At 38.4% G+C, this 19,806-nt stretch overlaps 1 protein-coding gene across 3 annotated transcripts in view; it reads right to left on the bottom strand.

Annotated features, from left to right (window-relative positions):
* The window catches only part of map2k5 (mitogen-activated protein kinase kinase 5), a 311,788-nt gene that overhangs the window by 211,295 nt on the left and 80,687 nt on the right, over positions 1–19,806 (bottom strand). For all 3 annotated transcript variants that reach the window (XM_073032634.1, XM_073032633.1, XM_073032635.1), the window contains 2 exons: positions 9,012–9,079; positions 5,889–5,937 (listed from right to left, as the gene is read on the bottom strand). In XM_073032634.1, the coding sequence (XP_072888735.1) occupies positions 5,889–5,937; positions 9,012–9,079 (117 nt within the window). The remainder of the gene's footprint in view (positions 1–5,888; positions 5,938–9,011; positions 9,080–19,806) is intronic.

A 19,806-nucleotide genomic window follows, 5' to 3' on the forward strand; every position in this document is an offset into this window, starting at 1 on the left:
CCACAATGGACTACCTCACGAGGCGCAAGCTGAAGGTTTTGCCATGGCCCTCAGTCCCACAACCTAAACATCATCGAAAATCTGTGGATAGACCTCAAAAGAGCAGTGCATGCAAGACGGCCCAAGAATCTCACAGAACTAAAAGCCTTTTGCAAGGAAGAATGGGCGAAAATCCCCCAAACAAGAAATGAAAGACTCTTAGCTGGCTACAAGTACTGACCATGCAGGGTGCCTGAACTTTTGCTCCAGGCACTTTTCCTTTTTTGCTATTTTGAAACTGTAAAAAATGGAAATTAAAAAAAGTAATCTTGCTTAAAATTTTAAAGAATGTGTCCTCTTTAACTTTATGCCTTTTGGAAATCAGGTCATGTTTTACTGGCTTAGCTATTCACAGTAACAGTAATTTTGACCAGGGGTGCCCAAACTTCTGCATGCCACTGTATATTCAAGTGAGTGTACAAAGTAACAATGAGAGCAGGGAGGGAGAGGGAAAGGAAGAGAGAGAGAGAGAGGGAGGGAGAGAGATTGATTGATTATGTAGAGCTGACACCTGATTTCACTTATGTACAAAAGCCCTGATTTGCCCAAACCTTAGACAAATGCAATTATCAAAATAGTCTGGAAAAGAATTAGCTGAGCCATGGACTATTTGTAGCATTTTGTACTGTAAGCAACATGGGATTAACACCATTAAAGGCAAAAAAAAGTCTTACATTGGCAATTTCATTAAATAAAATATTGCCAATATTTTACACCTAACCACATGGCTTAGCTTTAAATATGAATTTAATATTGCTGAATTTCCACCCTGACAAATCAGTGCCAGCTTAATCATGTTAAAAATATGGCTTTGAAATAACAGCATATACATGAAGCTAATGAAGCAGATGATGTTATGTTCATTGACCTGTGCCTGGTATTTCTAGGCTATGGAATCTACTCTATACTGTAAACTAGGTAGGTCCAAGTCCAAAGGAACTGGGTGCATTTAGGTGGCACATCTGAAGTGACAGCTGTATAATAACTCATTACAGCATCAGTCTCTATCTCACTGTGGTAGATTTACTTTAAACCCATTCTACCGGAAAGTAAATGAGTTAATCCACATATCACATAGAAGACATGGCTTCAGCGAAATTCCACAAACAAAGGTATCCCAAGTCTGGTAGCTCATTAACTAATTGCCTAACAAACTTTTTCATGCAGCAAAAGGATTTCAAAGGTAGTAAATCAGCCAAAGCTCTATTGCAGGTTAAGAGAAATATTCCCTCAAAAAAAGAATTCTAAGATTTCCCAGTTCCTTTGATGCTGAACTTAACTTGGTTACGGCCTCCAGTAGACTCAGCTTCGCACGGCATGGTCGTGTAGTGGTCAGCACAATGTTTTACAGTACAGCAACATGTGTTCAATTCCCGTTGCCATAAGGAATTTGTACGTTCCCACCGTGACCACGTGGGTTTCCTCCAGGTGCTCCGATTTCCTCCCACAGTGCAAAAGATGATTGGTAGGTTAATTGGTGATTGTAAATTGTCCTGAAATCAGGGGTTGCTGGGCGATGTGATTCAAAATATGGAAGGGCCTGTTCCATGCTGTATCTCAATAAATAAATAGATAAATCTGATACAATGGGCAGTTGTGTGTGTGTACAGAGTCTACTTGCATACCTTTATCATAAATAAAAGTACTACAAAGCTATAATTGCAACTGGATTAAACATAAAAGAGTAATAAAGAAAGTAACTTGAAGAGATCACCTTTAGCTTTATTTATTTGGAACATGTACAATCAAAACATACAGCAAAATGTGCAATTTGCAGAATGACCAACACAATCCAAGGATGTGCTGGGGACAGTCTGCAAGTGTCACCACACTTCCAGCACCAAGATTCCATGCCCACAACTTATGAATCCTAATCGATATAAATGTTCAAGTTTGGTTGATTCAGTCCTTGAACTAACCTGCACAACCCAAATCACAATCTCAGTATAGCAACTTTATGACTATTTTGCATTTCAATGAACTTTTATTATGTGGTTCTAATTGTATTTTTTCTTGTACAATTATTATAAAAATTTATGCATAATTTGTTTCTTTTCTGAATGCTGTGTCTCTAATCCTGCACCACGTAATGCTGTTGCAATACGTTTTCCAATGCATTTGTGCATATATGTGCTTGCGTATATGACGATAAACTTAACTTGATTTGTCTCCTCAATTAATGGATCTACTGATCAGAATCAGAATCAGTTCTATTATCACTGACATGTGTCATGAAATTTCTTGATTTGTGTTTAAATCTAACAGCTCAGTTCAATTTGCTTAATGATCACATAATTTTCCTTTTCATAATTTTCTTCTGCTGTTCCTTATATATGAATCTTTTGGCCACAACCAAGCTACTACATGCTCCACTTCCAATGTATAATAATAATCCAGATCAAATTTTAGCGTTCCATAGTAACTGAACTACAAATAAAATTGCAGGCGTTGGGAAGAATGGCAAATGCCAGAATTATTCAGCATGTCATCCAGAACATATGGAGAAAGTGAATTAATACCTTACAATAATGACCTTCATATTTATAGATGACGATCAACACAGGCATATGTCTAGGATGTTGCTTAGCCTGCTGTTCTACACTCATGACTGTATGAATAAGCACGGCTCAAATGCTATCTATAAATTCACCAATGAGACCATTGTTGGCAGAAGCTTAGATAGCAACAAGGAGGCATACAGGAGTAAGATGCATTGGCTGGATCAGTGGTGTTGCAACAACTCACACTTAATGTTAGCAAGACCAAGGAATTGATTGATTTTGGCTGCATGAAGAGCAGTTTGGGAGAACGTACACCAGTCCTCTTTGAGGGGTCAGTGGTAGAAAGGATAAGGAGCTTCAAGTTCCTGGGTGTCAACATCTCAGAAGATTTATCCTGGTCCCAAAACATTGATGAATTCATGAGACAGGCATGCCAGTGGCTTGACTTCGTTAGGAGTTTATAGAGATTCAATATGTTACTAAAGACACTTACAGATTTCTACAGATGTTTAGTGGAGAACATTCTGACTGTTAGCTTCACTGCCTGTTGTGGAAGCTCCAATGTACAAGAAGCGGCAAAGGGTTGTAGACTCAGCCAACTCAATCATGAGGACAACTCTCCCCACTATTGAGTATAACTTCAAAAGGTGATGCCCCAAAAAGGCAGTACAGGTGGCCCCCGTTTTTCGAACATTCGCTTTACGACAGCTCACTGTTATCAAAGACCTACATTAGTACCTGTTTTCGCTAGCCAAAGAGGATTTTCGCTTTTACGAAAAAAAGACGCCCGCATTATAAGTGTGTTTACCTCGAGAAAGACTACCATGACCGTGAAGCCTTGTGCGGGCAGTTGCGTGCGCATGCGTGTATGTGTGTACGTGCGTAGGCATGTACATGCACATGCGTGTACGTGCCGATTTTTTTTCTCCAAGTCGATTTTGGCTCACTGTCTTCCTGATTTTGATAAGTGAAACTACACCAGACATACAATATTTCTACTTTATATAGGCTGTATATTTATCATATCATTCCTGCTTTTACTATATGTTAATGTTATTTTAGGTTTTATGCGTTATTTGGTATGATTTAGTAGGTTATTTTTTGGGTCTGGGAACGCTCAAAGATTTCTCCCACATAAATTAATGGTAATTGCTTCTTCACTTTACGACATTTCGGCTTACAAACGGTTTCATAGGAACGCTCTACCTTCGGATAGCGGGGGAAACCTGTATACATCATTAAAGACCCTCACCATCCAGGATACGCCCTCTTCTCATTAATACCAGCATGGAGAAGGTACAGGAGCCTGAAGACACACCCGATATTTTAGGAACAGCTTCTTCCCCTCTGCAATCAGAATTCTGAACTGTCCATGAACACTATTTTGCTCTCTTTTTGCACTAATTTTTATATATATTTCCTATTGTAACTTACAATATTTTTAATGTATTGTACTGAGCTGCTGCCATAAAACAGCAAATCAGAATCAGAATCAAGAAGCAGGTTTATTATCACCGACATGTGACGTGAAATTTGTTAAATTAGCAGAAGCAGTTCAATGCAATACATAATCTAGCAGAGAGAGAAAAAACTAATAATAATAAATAAAAAATAATAAACAAGTAATTCAGTTACATATATTGAATAGATTTTAAAAATGTGCAAAAACAGAAATACTGTATATTTAAAAAAAATCAGGTAGTGTCCAAAGCTTCAATGTCCATTTAGGAAACGAATGGCAGCGGGGAAGAAGCTGTTCCTGAATCGCTGACTGTGTACCTTCAGGCTCTGTACCTCCTACCTGATGGTAACAGTGAGAAAAGGGCATGCCCTGGGTGCTGGAGGTCCTTAATAATGGATGCTGTCTTTCTGAGACACCGCTCCCTGAAGATGTCCTAGGTACTTTGTAGACTAGTGCCCAAGATGGAGCTGACTAGAATTACAACCTTCTGCAACTTCTTTCAGTCCCATGCAGTAGCTCCTTCATACCAGACAGTGATGCAGCCTGTCAGAATGCTCTCCACGGTATAACTATAGAAGTTTTTGAGTGTATTTGTTGACATGCCAGATCTCTTCAAGTCCCTAATAAAGTATAGCTGCCGTCTTGCCTTCTTTATGACTACATCAATATGTTAGGACCAGGTTAGATTCTCGGAAATCTTGACACCCAGGAACTTGAAGCTGTTCACTCTCTCCACTTCTGATCCCTCGATGAGGATTGGTATGTGTTTCTTCGTCTTATCCTTCCTGAAGTCCATAATCAGCTCTTTCGTCTTGCTGACACTGAGTGCCAGGTTGTTGCTGCGGCACCATTCCACTAGTTGGCATATCTCACTCCTGTACGCCCTCTCGTCACCACCTGAGACTCTACCAACAATGGCTGTATCGTTAGCAAATTTATAGGTGGTATTTGAGCTATGCCTAGCCACTCAGTCATGTGTATACAGAGTAGAGCAGTGGACTAAATTCACACCCCATGACATATATCAGTGATAATAAGCCTGATGCAGATTCTTCATAGAGTGCACAACATTAAACAATAATTTGCAGGTGACTGTATGAGTGTCCTAAACCTATCACCTGGTTCAGATAAAAATAATTGATTGTTCGAACTTTACTTCTGTATATTACTTCAATCCACTTTGTAATCATTGCATTATTCTTTACACCATATAGTGAAAATCATCAAGAAAAGAAAGGAGAGGTGAGTGGTCTTGATGCAAAACAGTCGTGCAGGAGTTGGACTGTATGGAACACAGAACAGTAAAGCACAGTACAAGACCTACGGCCCATGATGTTGTACCAACTTTTAACCAACTCCAAGATCAATCTAACCCTTCCCTCCCCCAGAGCCATCCATTTTTCTTTCATCCATTGCCTGTTTGAGTATTTTAAATGTCCATAATGTATCTGCCTCTATAATTACCCCTAGCAGCACATCCCATGCACCCAACACTGTCTCCATAAAAAAAAGCTCTGACATCCCCCCTATACTTCCTCCAATCACCTTAAAATTATGCCTCTGGTATTAGCCATTGCCACTCTGGAAGAAAGGCTCCGGCTACCAACTCCATCTATGCCTTGTATTATCTTGTACAGGTGGAGAATGGGAATTTAGCCAAGACAAGAATTGACTTTGGATGATTGTTTTGGAAGTTCATGGGCTGAAAACAAATACAAAGTAATTGCTCATTATTTAGTAAGGCATGTTACTTTATATTCAGACAGTATCCAAAATGTAAAATGAATCTGCAGTTTCCAGTATGCTTCATAAGACCACTATTATTCTCAGCAGATTAGTAGGAAATTACACATCAATTAAACATACTGTAATTTTCCAACACTTACCTGCCCATTTGCCAGTATTTTCTTAAGTTCAGCAGATGATGTCTTCAAGCTAAAGCAAAAGCAGTTATGAAAAGATTATTAACGTTGATTATACCTCAGATTTAAATTACAGAACTTCAAGTTATTAACAAGCAAACATTACTCAAAAGGTATTTTTAATCGTTGTGCTCCCTTTCTGATAGCCTAAATAGAAATAAACAGATTGTAGTTATAGTGCAACATTCACCTTTTGCTACTATTACACAATTGAACTGAAAAGAACCCTTGAAATGTGATTTTATTTCACAAGGTAAAATGTTTCAACAGGTAATAAAGTATAATTACTGCTTTGTGATACCTTCAAATACTTCAAAATATACCACTGTTAAAATATTAAGAGTAAATATAATAGTTTAGCCTCCAACTTCCAAGTTTTATGTAGCTTAAAAACTCAATAAAAAATTTTGCAGTGAGAAGATTTTGATGTAGGTTGTTCAGCTAATTTGATGAGATCAGAGCTTCTGGCTGACAGGGATATTATTGCAACACACACAAAATGTTGGTGGAATGCAGCAGGCCAGGCAGCATCTATAGGAAGAAGCACTGTTGACGTTTCAGGCTGAGACCCTTCGTCAGGACTAACTGAAAGAAAAGATAGTAAGAGATTTGAAAGTAGGAGGGGGAGGGAGAAATCCGAAATGATAGGAGAAGACAGGAGGAGGTGGGGTGAAGCTAACAGCTGGAAAGGTGATTGGCAAAAGGGATACAGAGCTGGAGAAGGTAAAGGATCATGGGACAGGAGGCCTAGGGAGAAAGAAAGGGGGAGGGGAGCACCAGAGGGAGATGGAGAACAGGCAAAGAGTGATGGGCAGAGAGAGAAAAAGGATGGGGTGGAATAAATCAGGGATGGGGTAAAAAGGGGAGGAGGAGCATTAACGGAAGTTAGAAAAATCAATGTTCATGCCATCAGGTTGGAGGCTACCCAGCAGGTATATAAGGTGTTGTTCCTCCAACCTGAGTGTGGCTTCATCTTGACAGTAGAGGAGGCCATGGATAGATATGTCAGAATGGGAATAGGACGTGTAATTAAAATGTGTGGCCACTGGGAGAGCCTGCTTTCTCTGGAGGACAGAGCGTAGGTGTTCAGTGAAACAGTCTCCCAGTCTGTGTCGGGTCTCACCAATATATAAAAGGCCGCACTGGGAGCACCGAATGCAGTATTCCACACCAGCCGACTCACAGATGAAGTGTCGCCTCACCTGGAAGGACTGTCTGGGGCTCTGAATTGTGGTGAGGGAGGAAGTGTACAGGCAGGTGTAGCACTTGTTCCGCTTACAAGGATAAGTGCCAGGAGGGAGATCGGTGGGAAGGGATGGGAAAGACGAATGGACAAGGGAGTCATGTAGGGAGTGATCCCTGCAGAAAACAGAAAGAGGGGAGGGAGAGAAAGATGTGCTTGGTAGTGGGATTCCGTTGGAGGTGGTGGAAGTTACAGAGAATTATACGTTGGACCCGGAGGCTGGTGGGGTGGTAGCTGAGGACAAGGGGAACCTTATCCTAAGTGGGGTGGCGGCGGATGGGGTGAGAGCAGATGTGCGGGAAATGGGAGAGATGTGTTTGAGAGCAGAGTTGATAGTGGAGGAAGGGAAGCCACTTTGTTTAAAAAAGGAAGACATCTCCTTCGTCCTGGAATGAAAAGCCTCATCCTGAGAGCAGATGCAGCGGAAACGGAGGAATTGCGAGAAGGGAATGGCATTTTTGCAAGAGACAGGGTGGGAAGAGGAATAGCCCAGGTAGCTGTGAAAGTCAGTAGGCTTATAGTAGATATCAGTAGATAGGCTGTCTCCAGAGATGGAGACAGGAAGATCAAGAAAGGGGAGAGAGGTGTCAGAAATGGACCAGGTAAATTTGAGAGTAGGGTGAAAGGATATCACTGAATAAGTGGGCCACAGCAACCAAGTTAAGAAAAAAAGGAGGAAGTGCATGTTACAGAGCTTGCTATATTTTAATGGGATGCTTTCTGAGTGAGCAGCATGGTAGTGTAGCACTCAGCATAATGTTTCACAGCATCAGCTATAAGATTGGATTTCAATACTGCCACTATCTATAAGGAGTTTACACATTGTCCCATCCAGGTGCTCCAGTTTCCTCCCACATTTCAAAGACGTAAGAATTAGGGTTAGCAAGTTGTGGGCATGTTATGTTGGCACCAGAAGCAAGGCAACACTTGAAAGCTGACTCTTGCGCATCCTGGGGCTATGTTGGTTGTTGTCGCAAATGACACATTTCACTGTATGTTTTGATATTTCAATGCATAGGTGGCAAATAAAGCTAATGAATCTAATCTCTTCAAGATCAATGATGAGTGTCTACTGCCTGTTTCTGCTAATGGCTTTAAATAAATAGCTTCCAATGAGACTCAATTCATGGGTAAGTATGGAAGTTGTCATGCTAACAGATCAAGTCTAAGGTGGGAACTTAAAAATTGGGAAGGTTAGTACCATCATTCGGCAGATTTCTAACTTCCCTTCTGGCACAGCAGAAGCTTAAAATTCAGCTTGTGTTCCTGGTATCTCATAAGCCCTGCCACAACCTGGACATGCCAGGTGTAGACAATACCAGGCATGACAATCAGCTTGTCCATAGCAAAATATCCTGACAACTACCACAGAGGCTTAAACAACAAACTCCCCAAAGTGGACAAGATGACATTTGGCAACACATACCCATGAAATTATGTTCCTGCTTAAAGAGAGAAGAAAACAGCAAAACCAAATAGAAAGAAAAATACTATTATCAAATTATAATGCAAATTTATTAAATAATTTGCACCTTCATAATTTGAGTTTGAAACTAATCTAAATATTAATATCAATACCATCAACACAATTTGAAATTGAGAAAACAGAATAGCAAATTTTAGATTTTTTATGAGTAATAGTTATGAGATGACAGAAGCAATGATAAATATTAATTCCAATATCATTTGCTTTTTATAATTGTATTCCTCTCATTTTTCTCAAGAATTCCCAGCAGAAACACTTCTCAAATTATACTGTATAACAGTTTTGAATCCAGCATCACTAGTTATCATGCAGCGAACATATCTCATAAGCCATTTTTGATTACGCTCTTGACTCTTACCTATTGTTCGAAAGGCCTTCTGTGACTGCTGGGCAGCTATTATTAGAGGACCCTGCCCGTGTATTTACCTGCAGGCAGATAAGGAGCTTTTATCAGTCATTCATGGGCTGAGGACAGCAGTCTAATTAACCTGTAATTTACCATAGATTTCTCATTTCCATCCGAAGGTTAATTGGCTTGTTGCTAGGTATGCGGATGGTTGCGTGATCTCTATTCGCAAATGACGTTAGCATACTAAATCACTTTACAGAAATAAGAAAGATCAATACTTTATGCTGCAATTCAATGATTAATACCTTTGTACAAACCTTACTTAAAAATGCATCTGTGTGTTATATATAGGCACATTAACTCTCAAGTTTTGCAAAACACTAATAGTACTTATAGATCTAACCTCTTATTCTAATGCTAATCACCAGCTTTATATGGATACATTAGTGATATGGCTCTGGAGGCAATGGCAACTTCTGTCAATGATCGTGACCACAATTAAGCTTTTCCACCTGTACCTATGCCAGCAGGTAGTATAGTAGCATCAGCACCTAACTGTGAAACAAATGGTCCCAAGTTTGAATCCAACCAGCTGGCTCCTTGCACACTTCCCATCTGTGCTGGGTTGGATATCAAGCTTCCAGCTCAGCCTCATAAAGAATATAGACATATGCTATGGAAACGGCAAAAACAAATGTACCTATGAAGAAATGATATTCATTTTCAAAGACTAAATGGTGAATGTTACAATTTCCACCAATACATAAGAGATAGTGGGATAAAGCCATTAAGCTCTTTGTTCCACTCTACTAGTCTTTACCTCAGCACAACTGTCCTACACAACAACCTATTGATTAATGTTCTGAATACACTCAGAATCTGAACCTCCACAATCTTCCATAGAGAATCCCAAAATTCTACTCTTGTTTGGGTGAAGAAATTTTTTCTCATCTCCACCTTGAATGTATGTCTCCTTGTTTTAGAGGCTATGGATTCCTTATTCTGGATATCTCAGCCAAGGACAATGGCAATTACACAGCTAAATTATCAAGCTCCATTAAAATCATGTATGCTTCAATGATATCACCTCTCGTTCTTCTAAAGTCAAGAATATAGGGCGACTCTGCTTAATCTCTTCACATGTGATGAACCTGCTACCTCTCAAATTAACCTGGTAAAACTTCACTGCACTGCAATCCATCAAACAGTACTCTTATTTGTATAATTTGCTTTATAAACCCTTGTTCGCGCCTTGACAAAAAGCCTAAAATCACCAAATCAACTGGTTTGGCTTCATTTATACTGCTAGTTACAGACTCAAAACTCTTACAATAAATTTCAAACAAGATTCTCTTTTTATTAATCCATACAGACTTTGCTCAATCCTATTATTATTATCTAATTGCAGTGTTACCACTTCCCTAATAGTACATTATTGCATTTTCCCTACTACTGATGTCAGGCTAAAAGTTCCACCGTTCCCTATTTTCGTTCTTACTTCCATCTTATATAATAGGAGTATATTGATATCTTCTGATCTGTGTGAACTATGCTAGAATAAATAGAATTTTCAAAGATTATAAACAGAGCACTTGCTACCTCCGTCAATACCACCTTCAGGGCCTTGAGTCATATACACCATCAGGTCCATAAGACCATAAGACATTGGAGTAGAATTAGACTATTTGCCCCTTTGAGTCTGGTCCTGGGCATTTACACTCTGGCTCTTGGCTCTGATGTGCAGGTCACACCATTCGCTGTAACATGTCAAATCCCCATTCTAGATCTCAACACCCATCCACTGTAAAAAATAGGGGAACAGGAAATTTGTGTGCAACTCAGGATCATGGCATACTAGTGTCCTAATATACCATACTGCCTTGCCATGCAGTACAGCTTTTCTAGTTTCATTCATATGAATGAGTTCACATACACAAAATTCATAAAAAAGCATATTAGAAATTATGAATAAGACCAAGATGAATAGAAAGACTGGCTTACAATATCTAAACCTCTTAAAACATAGAAATAATTAAATGTATTATCAATTAATTTAATCAGATTTAAACTATTCCCTGCAGGTTATTCATATTTATACAGCACAGCTGCTGCTGTTTCTTCTTAAGCAGTCCCTTGAGTTTCAGGATGACTTGCTTCCACTCAGTTTGGGGGCTCAGATGTGGCTAATAAGGCCATCATGGGACCAGAGGTGTGTGGCAGATGAGCAATTTGAGAGACGCTGCATTTCTTCCATTACTTATACTTGGTTTCTGTATGCCCTTGGCGAATTAATTTGATGTTCTCAATGCCATCTCAAATGTTTTTTGTCCATTCTTAGTGGATATGGGCTAGGGATATCATTAAATGAGAAGTGATACAATACTTTCCAATGGAGGCTTTGAGAACATCTCTGAATCTATTCCTCTATATGCAACAGAATTCAGAATAGATTCTGTTGCGAGAATCTGGAATTATTCATGAAAATGATGAGGTCTAACCGCTGGAACCATCTGGTCCTTGATTCAAGAAACGTTGGCTTGGTGGAGAATGCTGACATTGATTTGTTTACCCTTCCATTGGATTTGGAGCCTCTTAGAGCATTTAGAGATGGTTGTAAATTGTCTATTGCTTTGACGTGCTAGGTAGGACCAAGTTTTAGAAGCATTTGCAATTACACTTTTTGGATCTTGGCCTCCAAGCACTCTCTGCCTTGGTACGACAAAAGGTGTACTGGTGTAAGGCCATAAGAACATAAAACATAGGAGCAGAATTAGGGCATTTAGCCCATCGAGTCTGCTCTGCCATTCTATCATGGCTGATTTATTTTCCCTCTGCACCCCATTCTCCAGCATCCTCCTTGTAACCTTTGACACCCCACTCTGCTTTAAGTATACCAAGTGACTTGGCTTCCAGGGCCACCTGTGGTAATGAATTCTACAGAATCACCAGCCTCCGGTTAAAGTAATTCCTCCTTATCTCTGTTCTAAAGGGACGTCCTTCTATTCTAAGGCTGATTCTTCTGCTCCTAGAGTCCCACACAATAGGAAACATTTTCTACACTCCCGCTCTATCTAGATCTTTTAATATTCAGTAAGTTTCAATGAGACTCCCCCCTCATTCTTCTAAACTCCAGCAAGTACAAGCCCAAAGCCATGAAATGCTGCTCATACAGTAACCCTTTCTTTGCCGGGATCATTCTCTTAAACCTCCTCTGAACATCTTCAATGCCAGCACATCCTTTCATGGAAATGGGGCCAAAATTACTTAGAATACTCCAAATGCAGTCTGGACAATGCCTTATAAAGCCTCAGCTTTACATTCTTCCTTTTACATTCTAGTCCTCTCAAAATCAATGCTGACTTTGTATTTGCCTTCCTTACTATCGGTCCAACCCTTAGGTATTAGAAAAGGGGGATTTCATTACCAGTGTCTGCCTTCACTAAAAGGTGGCTCTAGATATGTATAAGGGAGGTGTTACTGCATGAAGGAGGTGTGTAGTCTAACAGCAAGTGACTGACTTAGTCACTTTCCTTGTGATCGCAAAACATTGTTGGACACTGGTGCTGTGGAATATTGCAAGTCCAATTCATTGATTTATTGTTGGATAGTGGGGGAACTATAAGGCCTCATCATAGTAAGGACTAGCCCTCAAGCTGTGGTATTGCCTCTTTGCAACCGCCCGGGAGAGGCATCAAAGTAGCTCCACTGGAGTGCTGGAAGTGGTGTGGTGTGGCACCCATGCTGGAGTCAGTACTGCCCCCAGTGTTCATTCAACAGAAGACAAGCTGTGTTGTGTTTGACTTCAGACTGCTGTAACATTCATGGAGTCAGGGACTTGACTATATTTTTTTTTTGTGTGACTGTATGTTACTGCAATCTTATACGTGCTTGCTATCAAAGTTCCAAAGTACATTTATTATCAATGTACTGTGTAAAGTATTTAACCCTGAGATTTGTCCTCCCACAGGCAGCTATGAGAAACACCATGGAACCCGTTTAAAGAAAACATCAAACACCCAAGGTGCAATAAAAAGAACAAATCTTGCAGAAGCAAAAAGCAAGCAAATAACACACAAAATATTAATCATCAAACTGCAGAGTCCCCAAAACAATCCAGGAGTGACAACTACTAAGTGAGTTCAGTTTAGCGCTGTGTCAACAACTGCAAGCCACAGTTACAGAGCCCATTCCATGCTGAGGTACCTTGATCAAATCATGCCAATAGCAAAGACAGAGTAACCAGAATCACATAGAACATGAAACATCAAACTACAGAGTCCCACAGCCACGAGCCGTGATAAAACTTTTCAGTGTGAGGCCCAAGAATTCTGCAACTCCCTTCGACAGCAGTGAAAGTGATAGCAGTCGGTCAAATATGGGCAGGCAGCACAGAACACCCTCTCGCCTTCACTCTTGTCCTCATCAATTTCAATCTTGCTCTGCGGTTTAATTGGCAAGTAACGGAGCCAACCACGTGTTTGTATTCTGCCATTAGGAAATGATGGCCCCACACTCCGATCTCAACCTCACCAAATTCCTCAGGTGATAGCAAAAGCGCCAGATTGCTCAGGTGACTCAAAGATACATCATCAAAATGGAAATTAAAGGCTGCATTCAATCACAGGTGAGGAGGAGAAGAAGCATATTTAAAAGATGAAGAAGAAGGAGCAGTAGTAGTTTTGTGAACTGTCTGCAGGATGTCGCCATTGGTTGCATCGGTCCCTGGCGCCATCTCATAAACATCTTACGTATGCTTGCCATAAGTGCCTTGTGCTGTGTATGAATGTTGGTACATTGGCTGCGGAGTAACGCTGTTTTATTTGTCTGTATTCATAGGTATTCATGTACGGTTGAATAACAATTAAACTTGAACTTGAACTAAAGCAAAAACTGATTGTTTTAAAAATTTCTTAAAAAACAACTGAAATTGATTATTTTTCCATAAAAATTTCATTCATACAAGTTATGACCATTTTAGCAGCAGAGCCAAGAGTATGTGTTGCCACATTTTACAAAGTGAAAGGCAGAGAGCAAGGACAGAATAATGAATTTAAAAATTAATTTGGATATGACCTCATCAGAGGCTTATGTATTTACTTTTGTAACAAATACAGATTATGTTGGAAATGCACAGAGAACAAGCATCTGGGAAAAGATTCTTCAGGTACTTATCCCCCATCAGATGAAGATTTTGAACATTTACAGTTTTTTGTAATTTACATTTATTTCAATAATGTTCCTTCCCTTGTGCTGGTGTTGAATTTTAATGGAAAGCTCTGGAGATCTTCCAGCTAAGGGAGCAGTTAGAATAAACCCACTTGTGATATGAATATCAGATAGAAAAATCTGGATGAAAAGTTGCCAGGAAATTGGAGTTTGGCTGCACAATGTACAGTTTGATCAGAACAAAAAAATGAATGGACAAAGGAAAGACAGATGGTAATTCTAACCATCTTTTACATTTATCTGCAAATAGGAACAAAAATTATCTGATTTTGAAAGTAAAATCAATGGAGATTTTTATTGCAATTGAGATATATAACCTGTTTTTTTATGTTGCTCTGATGTTTGTAATAGTTTATAAGGACAGATTAAACTTCAATACAAAAATGGAAATGGGCCCAGAAAGCCTTGTTCTTTTCAGATGCAAAAGAGACAAAACAGTAGGTGGACATTATGTTTTTTGTTTTAAAAATACATTGGCAAGTTAAATTTATATAGTAAATTGTATAGTATTATTTAGTAAACCCCAAGTAGCTTTCTTCCACCTAATTCTGCAATATTCAGGCCAGTGTCACAGCCACATTGATTTTCCTGAAAAAAAATACAAACCTGAAGATGAGATATTTAAGTCCAGCAAACTATATGATTTACTAAGAAGCTACATGCTGGTCTGTCTCATCCTTTAATGAACTCACTTACAGAAAGCCCTTCAAAAGCTTTAATTTCTAAAGTGTCAGACACAATGAAGCTACTTGCAAAGAATTCAGGAGGTAAGAAATGTTGAGAATAGATAATAGTTCAATGAGAACACACAAGGAAAGATAAACAGGTAAAAATACAGGTAAACTGACTGTCAGAAACAGAATCTTACTTTCAGTTCCAACAGATGGTTATACTGAAAAGAATTACTCCCTACTTCTTAATTATTAACTGACTTATTCTGCACTTCAAACATTTATAATTGTTTATATATAGGAGAAATAATCAGTGACAGTGTTAGTTCTTGCTGCAGTTTTTGGAAAGAACTTGCTCAGGGCTATTACCAGAACTAATCTGTTGATCTGGAAGGTGATCAAATTAGACATCTTGATTTTCAGGTAATGGCAGACAATCACATTAATCTTTAATTCAGTTTATTTCAATTTTTTTCCACATCTGATGAAAGGTCTTGAACCCTAAATATTAATTCTATTTTCCTGTTCAAAGGTTCTGCCCAACCAGCTATTGTTATATCATTTTAAAATATACCAAAGAGGGATAGCTCCCTACCCCATGAAGTCTGCTGTGGAAACTCCAATGCCAAGGATTACAAGAGGCTGCAGAGGGTTAAAGGCACAGCCAGTTCCATCACAGGAACAACAATCCCCACTATCCCGGACATCTTCAAGAGGTGGTGCCCAAGAAGATGGTATCTATCATTAATGACCCTCACCATTAGGCATACGCTCTCTTTTCACTACTGCCATCAGGAAGGAGGTATAAGAGCCCAAGGTCACACTCTCAAAGATTTAGAAATAGCTTCTTCCCTTCATGAACACTACCTTGTCTTTTATCCCACAATTTTTGTAACGTAAACTATTTTTTAAAATCCTTGCACTATACTGCAGCTGCAAAATAACAAATTTCATGTCATATAAGTTGCTGGTAATAAACCTGATTCTGAAGTCCAGGAAGGAAGAGAAGAGTGGATAGGAAAATAATTATGATAAGTTTATAGAAATTTTATTATTGGTGATAATCTATGAGAATTTTAGTTAGATTGACATATATTCCCTTTCTTGTCTTAAGTTTGTTTACATTAATTGAACAGTGGCAATTTACTGATAAATATTCTAATAAAATTGGGCTATTAATGACATTATAAAATTACAAAATTACATTACAAAAACATATTAATCTTTCAAAATATATGTAGGACGAGTCACAGGATGATGAAATATATCCAAAATTATATTGGTATAAACAACTATTTAGTAGATACTTCTAGGAAATAAACAACTTAGGTTTCTAAATCATGTTGTCTGCTTAGAATGGAACATAAAAATGTTTAAATTGAATTGAATTGACTTTATTTCTTACATCCTTCACATACATGAGTAAAAATCTTTACGTTACGTCTCCAGCTAAATGTACATTGTGCAATCATACTCATGTATAATAATTTAGAATAAATAGAACAGTCAAATCAGCATAGTTTATCAGTCTGATGGCCTGGTGAAAGAAGCTATCCTGGAGCCTGCTGGTCCTGGCTTTTATGCTGTGGTACCACTTCCCGGATAGTAGCAGCTGGAATAGATTGTGGTTGAAATGGCTTGGGTCCCCAATAATCCCATGGGCCCTTTTCACACACCTGTCCTTGTAAATGTCCTGAATCATGGGAAGTTCACAACTACAAACGCAAACTGTTGGAAAGTTTTGTATCTAGATTTACAGATCTATCTACATATCTATTAACAGCATATTCTGAAAATATACAGATAACAACTGTGGAGAGTTGTGGGGCAGCAAAGTTGCATAATTGTCAGCTTGATGCTATTGCAGCACCAGCAACCTAGCTTTAATTCATCTGCTGTCGTAAGGAATTGTATGTTCTCCCCACGACTGCATGGGTTTCCTCTGGGCGCTCCGGTTTGCCCCCACATTTCAGAGATGTCAGCGTTAATAAGTTGTTTGGTCCATTGGGTGTAATTGGGCAGAAAGGTCAGTTATCATACTATATCTCTAAATAAAAATAAATAAATGGGGAAGTAGAGTTAATCCTTCAGGTCATTTACTCATCAGCACTTCCATCTCTCTCTTATCTGACACTGCCTTTCAAAATGGAACAACCTCAACTCTTGCCATAGCTTTCCCTCAAGCTGTTACCTCCAGGGTGCCGCAAGTATTCCTCTTTAGCCCCATTCTTTATCGACGTGCTGACTTGAGTAGTAAGTCAACTTTCATATGATTGCTTGTTACACACAGCCCTCCACCATCTAATTTAGTTGCCTAACTGTCTCACCTTGGGAAATTCTTGCTCAATATAATGTCAAGATAAGCTCATCATCTTCCTATGAAATGTGGCTTCCTACCAAAAGCTACACTCCTTTTTCATCAACTGTAACTTCCTTCTGAGCCACTTTCTTAGGAAGAGCCAGGCAACATATAATCAGACTGATGCCTGTTCAGAAATTAGCAATTTTGACTATTGCCAATCCTCTACCAGATCCTTCTTCCACTTTTCTACATCACACTCATTAACAGATCCTTCTTTTTTTTAAATTTATGGAGTTAACTAGTTTCCATTCTTAAAAGTATTAATGCTCTTAACTTCAAGCACACTTGTTTGGTTTCAAGTTTCATACTGTTTCCACACCCCTATTAACTCCTTGTTTTGTACTCACAAGCGGAAGCACTCATTGTCCATCTTTTCTGAACATACTCATATTTTTGAAGTCTGCTCTCAGATTATCTCTTAACCAGAGTGGTCAATGAGAAGATCTCTGAAGATGTTTTCAAAAGGCAGATGTGGAGATACTGAATATGACATATACATGGAGATAACGAGTATAAGACAAAGATAGACTTTACTGTAGTTATATCACTACAAGTTTGTAAATTTATAACTTCATGTGGAATACCTTTGAATTTTAATTTTTTCAAGCACACTGCTGTCTCATTATTCTAATCATACTGTAATATCTTATCATTTTCGTATGCTTGGAAAATGCCTAAGCTTCTAATATTTCTTGCTTCAGAAGGCTGTCCCAATAATGCTTTGATTTACCCCCTCCAATAAAATAGGAAGAAAGATAAAGTCAATGAAGAAGGACTAGAGTTCTTTTGTGTGGAGTTATATTTCATTGGAAGATTATATATCTCATGTTCAAGATGATGTTGAATATGAATTCTTCTAATATGAGACAAGTAAACAGTCAGATTAGATCAGGTGGTGAAAGAATGGAAATAATAAGCAATCATACATAAGAAAAGATGTCCCAGAAATGCTTTAATTTTTACCCTATTAAAACAGCTCTCTCATTTCTTTTTTATATTATCTCTGCAAGGATTTATTCCTCAGTCAACATTACTAAAACAGAATTGGTGATCATTTAGTTTGCGCTGTCCTACCACATTTCAACCCAGCGCTGATTTTTAAAATGTACAATCTATGCATTAACAAAATCAATTCACAACAATAGTAAACTCCATATGTAATTGCAGCTCCTATGGACATTTAATTCAAAACTCCTGGCCTCACTCATTAATCTCCTCATGGCCTTACCTTGCCACTTTCTTTCTAATTCTTTATTCCTCAACAAAAATAAATCTGACGTCCTGTAGATTCTAACCTTCAATCACCCTGAAGTCATCTTAAATGTATAATTGGAATTCCTTAGCAATACTGCCTCATCTGTATCTCTGTCTGTGTCTTTTTAACACTTAGTTGAAAGGTCAACAACCTGAAAAATTAACTGTTTTCCTCTCTCTTTATATAATGGGTGCATCATTTTCTGTTTTTATTTCAAGACAAAAAATTAAGCATCAACAAGCCTTTTTTCCTAATTCGGTATTTTTTGCTAAAAGTGGTCCAAGCTGTGCGATATGCTTAAGGTTTCTTGATGCTGATTTTGATATTGTTTTGAGCACAGGCCACATTGTCTCTCAGATGGGTGATGAAAAAGTACAACAAAACAAAACATATTCATTCAATTTAAATCAATTTATATACAGTTCCTACCCAATCATGCTTAATCACCCACTCAACATTTGGCCCATAGAAACTGAAGACTGGGGAGACAAAAACTAAATATTTAGCTATCTTTTTCTCACCTAAATTCATCAGTTTGGCTTAAGTATAGCTCTAAATGTTACATCTTCAACAAAGTGAATATGTAAGAGCAGAGAGAGTCAGCATTCTACTTAATAAAAACCACATTACAGCTGTAACAGGATACCTTCACTGGTTATGCACATTTCTAAGAATAATTACTGAATAGTTATCAGGAGTGGGAATATTGTTACCATTACAAGAGAAGGGCACTGAGGACAATTTAGTGTTGTTAAGAATCAATTCTTTAAATTAACCAGGAAGGAAAAAAATCATTCTATTTCATGATAATTTTGGTACTGGCCCATTTTCTTTTTTTTTCATAAATTTAATTAGTAAAATGAATGCATGGCTATCTTCCTCCCTGTTGTTCTCTCCACATTCCAGTGTTTCCAGCATATCATCAACGCAACAGGTAATGGAGAACTAGTAAAATTTGCCTGAAAGCTGAGAATTCATTTTATCTCCTTAGGAACACTGGAAGTTTGTATAATGAGTATAATTTCTTAATCATATCACTTTCCGTCCCTCATTAAAATGTACATTACAAAAATTTAACCACCGTTTAATATAAAAAATTAAAAGCGATAACCTATTTTGTAACTCTAATTGCTTCAATGGAAATAAGACAAGAATTCACAGCTGTGTGATTAAATCATGGGAAATATTCCCTACTTTGTATAACAAGAGACCCCCTGCTTGTCAGAGTTTGAAGAGCCAAGGTTTTCAGATGACATTTCAATAACTGGAACACAGCATTACAAATCCATT

Source organism: Hemitrygon akajei, chromosome 30, assembly GCF_048418815.1.
Source record: "Hemitrygon akajei chromosome 30, sHemAka1.3, whole genome shotgun sequence".
NCBI lineage: Eukaryota > Metazoa > Chordata > Chondrichthyes > Myliobatiformes > Dasyatidae > Hemitrygon > Hemitrygon akajei.